Below are 7,639 nucleotides of genomic sequence, written 5' to 3'. Positions count from 1 at the left end.
CCAGGAAGCTGACTATTGTTATTGTTTTGGTGAAGATCCTAGTGCAGGGTGAGAACAGGAAACTGACTATGTTATTGTTGTGTAGGTAAGATCCTAGTGCAGGGTGAGAACGGAAGCTGACTATGTTATTGTTTTGGTGAAGATCCTAGTGCAGGGTGAGAACAGGAAGCTGACTATGTTATTGTTTTGGTGAAGATCCTAGTGCAGGGTGAGAACAGGAAGCTGACTATGTATTGTGTAGGTGAAGATCCTAGTGCAGGGTGAGACAGGAAGCTGACTATGTTATTGTGTAGGTGAAGATCCTAGTGCAGGGTGAGAACAGGAAGCTGACTATGTTATTGTTGTGTAGGTGAAGATCCTAGTGCAGGGTGAGAACAGGAAGCTGACTATGTTATTGTGTAGGTGAAGATCCTAGTGCAGGGTGAGAACAGGAAGCTGACTATGTTATTGTTGTGTAGTGAAGATCCCAGTGCAGGGTGAGAACAGGAAGCTGACTATGTTATTGTTGTTGGTGAAGATCCTAGTGCAGGGTGAGAACAGGAAGCTGACTATGTTATTGTGTAGGTGAAGTCCTAGTGCAGGGTGAGAACAGGAAGCTGACTATGTTATTGTTGTGTAGGTGAAGATCCTAGTGCAGGGTGAGAACAGGAAGCTGACTATGTTATTGTTGTAGGTGAAGATCCTAGTGCAGGGTGAGAACAGGAAGCTGACTATGTTATTGTTGGTAGGTGAAGATCCTAGTGCAGGGTGAGAACAGGAAGCGACTATGTTATTGTTGTTGGTGGAAGATCCTAGTGCAGGGTGAGAAACAGGAAGCTGACTATGTTATTGTTTGTGTAGGTGAAGATCCTAGTGCAGGGTGAGAACAGGGAAGCTGACTATGTTATTTGTTTGTGTAGTGAAGATCCTAGTGCAGGGGTGAGAACAGGAACTGACTATGTTATTGTAGGGTGAAGATTGCTAGTGCAGGGTGAGAACAGGAAGCTGACTATGTTATTGTTGTGTAGGTGAAGATCCTGGTGCAGGGTGAGAACAGGAAGCTGACTATGTTATTGTTTAGGTGAAGATCCTGGTGCAGGGTGAGAACAGGAAGCTGACTATGTTATTGTTTAGGTGAAGATCCTGGTGCAGGGTGAGAACAGGAAGCTGCATGCAGCGTTGGTGGGGAACCTGAAGAGCGCTGTGACGGCCTCCTTCCTTATGCTGCCTGAGAGCTTCTCTGAAGAGGACCTGTTCCTGCAGATTGCTGGGCTCTCCTACGCCGGTGACTAGACTTTAGTTACATTTTGAATTATTTAGGGGCAGCTTACCATTTACTTCATTTTAAATAAACAGAAACAAACACCTATCACTGAAAGTAAAACCTTTTTTAAAGTAGCTGCTATCTGCAATGTTTTTTTTTTCATCTTTCTCCCTAAGCTGTTGACTAGTGTAACATTACTAAAGCTATGCTTCCCAGTCAAAATGTTRAGTTTTTGTTAGTTTTAGTGTTCGGCAGGTTATTTTTTTCTTCAGCTGTTTGAGCTGTTTTGTTTTAATTGAGGCAAGCTGAAAGTTCATTGGCTGAAGTCTCCTCCCCTTCTTCAGTGATTGGTCAACAGTAGGGATTCTTCAATTAAGTGTTTTTGTTGTCATTCAACTACAAGTTTTCATGTACATTTTTTCACTTGAGAAATACCGCATCTTAGTTTAGATGTTAAATTGCGCAACTAAGACCTCAGCAAAAACGTAAACAAGAAATATGTAATTAATGTTGATCTTTGATTTAATTCTGACTATTTTGAAGAAATATTATGGCTATGTTGTTGTACGGCGTATGAAGCGGGACAAAGAGTAGTATTTTTTTCTGGTTTTCCAAGGAAATGTCTTTATAAGGGACTAAGCGAGGCACAGACGTTTGTGTCACCTAACTAGTAGGACCAAACCCAAGCTAGTATGCAAACGCTTTAATTCTAGGCCCGTGTTGCATCCCAATTAACCACCCTTGAACACTTCATTTATATGCATTTAAAAATGRTGGAAACTCCCTCCACGCAATGCTTACACCAATCATATGCTTTTAAATCCATGACAGGGAGTGAAAAACGCACACATGGTGAGAAGGGTGGAGAATATTGGTTATTAGTCTACTGTTCTGCTGGTTGGTTGTGAAACTGTTTGTTGTCCCTCCCCCCAAGGGGATTTCAGGATGGTGATTGGAGAAGACCGGTCCAAGGTGGCTAACATTGTCAAGGAAAACGTCCAACACTTCCGCATCCTGTACAACAATATTCTGCAAGAGTGTCCACAGGTGGTGTACAAGCCGCACCAGGGGAAACTAGAGGTGAGAAGTGCGTGTGTGTGTGTGTGTGTACACTAGCCTCAGCAGGGGAGGCAGGAGGTGAGAAACACAGGTCTGGCCTCCATCCCAATTGTGTTCATAGGATAATGTGTATACATTCTATATCAGGGCTCTCTAACACTCTTCCTGGAGAGATACCCTCCTGTAGGTTTTAACTCCAACCCTGTTCCTGGAGAGATACCCTACTGTAGGTTTTAACTCCAACCCTGTTCCTGGAGAGATACCCTACTGTAGGTTTTAACTCCAACCCTGTTCCTGGAGAGATACCCTCCTGTAGGTTTTAACTCTAACCCTGTTCCTGGAGAGATACCCTCCTGTAGGTTTTAACTCTAACCTTGTTCCTGGAGAGATACCCTCCTGTAGGTTTTAACTCCAACCCTGTTCCTGGAGAGATACCCTCCTGTAGGTGTGTTGTAGTTGAATAAGTCTGGAGGGTCAGTTTGTCCAGCTGATGCCCCTCCCTAGGACCCTAACCAGCTGACGCCCCTCCCCAGGACCCCTAACAAGAGCTGATCGCTTCTCCTAGGACCCTAACCAGTGATGCCCCTCTCACAGGACCCTAACCAACTTTTGTAAAAAAGCTGATGCCCCGGTCATCCCGAGAACCACTAACACAGCATGCACTGCACACCTCTCTTACCAGCGACCCAATAACGAGATGAGATCGCCTGCCTCTCGGCTCCTAGAGATCGGCCAAAGGCCAGCTGATGCAACATCCCCCGTACAGAGACCCTCCTAATCCTCAGCGACCTGCATACCGCCCTGCTATCGCGTACACAGGTTACCCCTAACAACAAGCACTACCTATAACATAGCTCGATCTTGCGCGCCCTCAACCCAGCCAAGTAACGACCCTAACCTAAGACATCGCTCATCTAGACGAACTCCTCACTCCAGGCACTCTAAACCACAAAGCCCTCGACGGCCCTGCCTAACCTCCCCAGGACCGCTAGTATGAAGACACACGCCAGGCTAGATGCCCTCCTCTAAGGCTATATCCGAGCCGCATAACAAGATCTGACGACTGGACGTCACATTCACACCACAACTGGACTCCTACACCAGCTTTGTACGCCAATACCCACTCAGCGACACCCTCGAACATCAACGCCTGGTATGATGCCCTCCACCAGGAACACACTCACAACGACTGCATTGCTTCCGCACAACCGCCTCACTCACCAGACGGTGAGCCCCTAACTACAGGGTACAGCTGGATGCCCCTCACCCAGGACGTATAACACACTATGTCTGGTACCGCCCAACCTCCGCACCCGGAGCTGCTAATCGGTATATACCAGGACCAACACCTAAACCAGCTGCGGACTTAGACCCACCTCCTATGATCCTCACCACCGATTGAATCGACGCTCGCCTTACCCGGCTAAAGGACACTAAAACTCAGCTGACTGCCTACCTCGCCCAGGACCTACCAGCGCTCCCACTAGGCACATCAAGCTGACGCGCCTAGGGTAATACACTCCACTCCTAGAGATAACGACTACGCTTCTCTCCCCCGTTGTCACCACTCCAATATCATGACAGCTCGATTCGCACCTGGGCTCACAGTGACAACATAAAACCAGACCTAACAGCTGAACGCCGCACTTCTCCCACCATACGACTGCTACCGTCCCCAGGACCCTAACTTAGACATGACGGCACTCTGCAACCTTCGCAATCCACTCCGTGACGACACCTAATCCCTAACGAGCGTACAGAACTGACGCCCCTACCTCTACAGGAACCTAACTGTTCAGCTAGACCGCTTCATCTCCAGCGAGCTTGATTCACCGTGATAGTCAAAGCTCGATGGCCCCTCCCCTCTTCAACGGCAACACTACACCATACGCCATAGGCGACCACCTGAGTAATCCAGATAGAATCTGTCACTCTCCCCTCCCGAGACTCACCAGAGACCCTATGCCAGCTGACGGGCTTACCGCTGCCCTTAAGGTACACCTAACCAGCACTGCACGATATCTCCACCTTATGGCACCCATAACCATAGCTGAACCTGCTCTATACTGGTAGTAACACTCCTCAGAACCTAACAGACTGCACGCAGCCTTTCCATCACCCAGGAACCATATCGTAACCAGCTGATGCCTGCACATGCGCTCAACAGAGACATTACACTACAGCACTGACCTGCTTCTCTCACACGGGCACACCCATAAACAGCTGAACCGACCTGTCCTCCAGGACCACGCCTAACCAGCTGTAGATAACGCCCCTAACACCCAGCGTACCCTAACACAAGCTTGTACACCGCACCCTCCCACGGCAACTCTAACCAAACGGGAACGCCCCTCTGCTCACGTGAAGCGATAAAAAGCTGACCACACTACACTCCCCAAGGACCCCTAATACACAGGCACCACTAACCCAGCTGACGCTCTCGCCTCCAACCAGCGACCCTACACCAGATGACGCCCCTCCCCAGGACCCCTAACAGACCCGCTCCCACTGCCTCCTCCCACGGGACTACCAGCCTGAGCCTCCCGAGGACCGCCTAAAACACAGGCATGACTGCCCCTCCAGGAAGCACCTAACCAGCTGACAGCTTCCCCCAAGGACCACAGCTGACCCCCCGCCCCTACCAGGACCCTCAAACCAGCTGACGCTTCTCCCCACAATGTGTACCATAACAGAATCGACGACATTACTCGACCCGGCGTAGCTAGCGTGTAATAACACTCCCTAGCCTTCTCTACACAAAGCGGCGACCATCAACGCTTAACCATGCTGATCGGCCCACCCCAAGGACTTAATACCACCTAACCAGCTGACCTCTCCCGCAGGACCCCTAACGTGTGTGTGTTCTAGGTGTGTAATATGCTGTGTGTAAATCTCGCAGGTGGATAAGAGTCCAGAGGGTCAGTTTGTCCAGCTGATGGCCCTCCCCAGGACCCTGCAGCAGAGGATCACACGACTGGTGGACCCGCCAGGGAAGAACAGGGACGTGGAGGAGATACTACTACAGGTGGCCCAGGACCCAGACTGTGGTTCTGTGGTGCAGCAAGGTATGTAGTCCAGTGGCTAAGGAGGTGGACCTGTAGCCAAAGGTTGCCGGTTCGAATCCTGGACAAGGCGATGAAACAAGAGGTGAATCGATCTGACCGCTGGTACTGCTAAACCCAGACCAATGATGTACAGTTGAAKYSGRARKTTWMMWWMMMYTYAGKTSGRRGYMWKWAAAMYYSKTTTTYMAMCMACTCCACAAATTACTTGTTAACAAACTATAGTTTTGGCAAGTCAGTTAGGACATCTACTTTGTGCATGACACAAGTCATTTTCACATACCACTAAWAGGTGAGAACAGTATTTTTTTTGTGAACAAATGTTTMATTTTGTCATTATAATAAGGTTGGTAGCAACACGTGGAAATCGTTGTGAAAATCTGTTGCAGCTCAAGTCGACTACAAAACCCACAATGCAATGCTCTCKCTATGGGCTGGCTAGCTAGCTATGATCAATGGCTCATTCGAGAGAAGACAACCTCCCGCGCTATGACAACGGCCGGTATTAAATCTGACTTGTATGATAGACGTTTTTTGCGATCTAAAAAGTCCTATTCCTATAAACTTCCTATTGACTTGAGATTCAACAGACTATTTTTTTCTGTCAATTCTGCATTGATATCAATGTGAGGATACTCTTTCACTCCAGTCAGCACTCTTGAGGTTTATTGCGATGCTACCCTCCATACCGGACAAATTTCTGCCTGATTGAACTGCAATAGCTCCGATACACATGAAAAGACCCAGGGAATCGATGGAACATCTGCTCAGAGATAAACAAAAAAACAATATAACATTCAAAGTGGGTGAATGTTTACTTTTAATAAATGCATGCTTTTCAAAATATGTTTTACAACGGTAAAGGGAGGACCAAGATGGGGGTGCGGTGGCTTCAAAACAATGCCCCCTACCAGTCATCTAGTGTGTGTGTGTGTGTGTGTGTGTGTGTATAAATCATTGACCCAGACTCATCTCTTTCCTTCTGTTTCTTTTCTACAGGGATGTCGTCAATAGTGAAGTCTTCAAGCATAACTCAGACTGCCAAAGGAATCGCCACGGCTGGTAAAAAAAAAAAAAAAAGATTAGTTTGCCTCTATTATATATTTAACTCATTGAGGATATCAACACACAGGGCAGATGTACAGGTTTACCTGACTGTGTTCTCCATCATACAGGACTGCTGAAGTCGCTGTCCTATAGCACCAAGAAGCTCCAGAAGATGTGGAAGGGCTGGAGAATGAAGACACCCTGATCCTCCCAGTTATATTTAAGCAATAAGGTCTGAGGGGGTGTGGTATATGGCCAATATACCACGGCTAAGGGCTGTTTCGTTCGTACGTAGGCGCAACGCGGAGTACCTGGGACACAGCCCTTAAAAGAACCGTGGTATATTGGCCATATGACTGTATCACAAACCCCCGAGGTGCCTTATTGCTTAAATATAACTAGTTACCAATGTAATTTAGAGCAGTAAAAATAAATGTTTTGTCATACCCGTGGTATACGGTCTGATATACCACGGCTTTCAGCCAATCAGCATTCAGGGTTCGAACCACCCAGTTTATTAATGGTTATATACTGTACAGTCCCTTTCTGCTGAACTGAAATACCAACCTGTTCCCCTTGGGGTCATTGTTCCAAGAGGATGCAACRTCACAGAACGTTTTAGATTGAAATGTGTTGTGTTCAACATATATACGATACTCTTGTCATGCACAATAGGGAATTGTTACATTTTTATCTGCTGCGTTGTGAATGTTTCACCTAACTGAATACAACCCAGTTACACAAAGAGGTCCTTTTTAAAATGAATCCCTGTTTCCCTGCACCTGTCCTAATCTACATATAGGGTCTGTCTATAGGGTCTGTTTGACATTTTTTAAATCGGCCATTACCTKGGGTGTATTCATTCCGCCAAACCAAACTTTTTAAGTTGCAGACGTTTTGTCAAACAGAACAAAACCGGGAGTGCTGAGCGATTTTTAACTGAAATTTTGTTGGAGGCGGCTTATGGTAGACAAATTAACATTCAATTCTATGGCAACAGTGCCGGGTGAGCATTCTTGCAATCAGCACGCTCCCTCAACTTGACATCTTGTGGCATTGTGTTGTGACAAAACGGCACATTTTTAAACGTGGCCTTTTTTTGTCTCCAGCACAAGGTGCACCTGTGTAATGATCATGCCGTTTAATCCGTTTCTTGATATGCCACACCTGTCAGGTGGAATGCATAATCTTGCTCACTAACAAATTTGTGCAGAAAAAATTKAGAGAA

At 47.0% G+C, this 7,639-nt stretch overlaps 1 protein-coding gene across 2 annotated transcripts in view; it reads left to right on the top strand.

Moving 5' to 3' along the window:
- tamm41 (TAM41 mitochondrial translocator assembly and maintenance homolog) overlaps positions 1 to 6,696 on the top strand; it is a 21,584-nt gene extending 14,888 nt beyond the window's left edge. For both annotated transcript variants that reach the window (XM_024142490.2, XM_070440932.1), the window contains 5 exons: positions 1,114 to 1,264; positions 2,178 to 2,323; positions 5,202 to 5,367; positions 6,364 to 6,426; positions 6,540 to 6,696. In XM_024142490.2, coding sequence (XP_023998258.1) covers positions 1,114 to 1,264; positions 2,178 to 2,323; positions 5,202 to 5,367; positions 6,364 to 6,426; positions 6,540 to 6,616 — 603 coding nt within the window. In that variant the 3' untranslated portion in view covers positions 6,617 to 6,696. The remainder of the gene's footprint in view (positions 1 to 1,113; positions 1,265 to 2,177; positions 2,324 to 5,201; positions 5,368 to 6,363; positions 6,427 to 6,539) is intronic.
- Positions 6,697 to 7,639: the final 943 nt, after the last annotated feature.

This window comes from Salvelinus sp. IW2-2015, unplaced genomic scaffold, assembly GCF_002910315.2.
Source record: "Salvelinus sp. IW2-2015 unplaced genomic scaffold, ASM291031v2 Un_scaffold3199, whole genome shotgun sequence".
In the NCBI taxonomy this organism is placed as follows: Eukaryota; Metazoa; Chordata; class Actinopteri; order Salmoniformes; family Salmonidae; genus Salvelinus; species Salvelinus sp. IW2-2015.
This window is presented reverse-complemented; position numbering and strand designations above follow the sequence as displayed.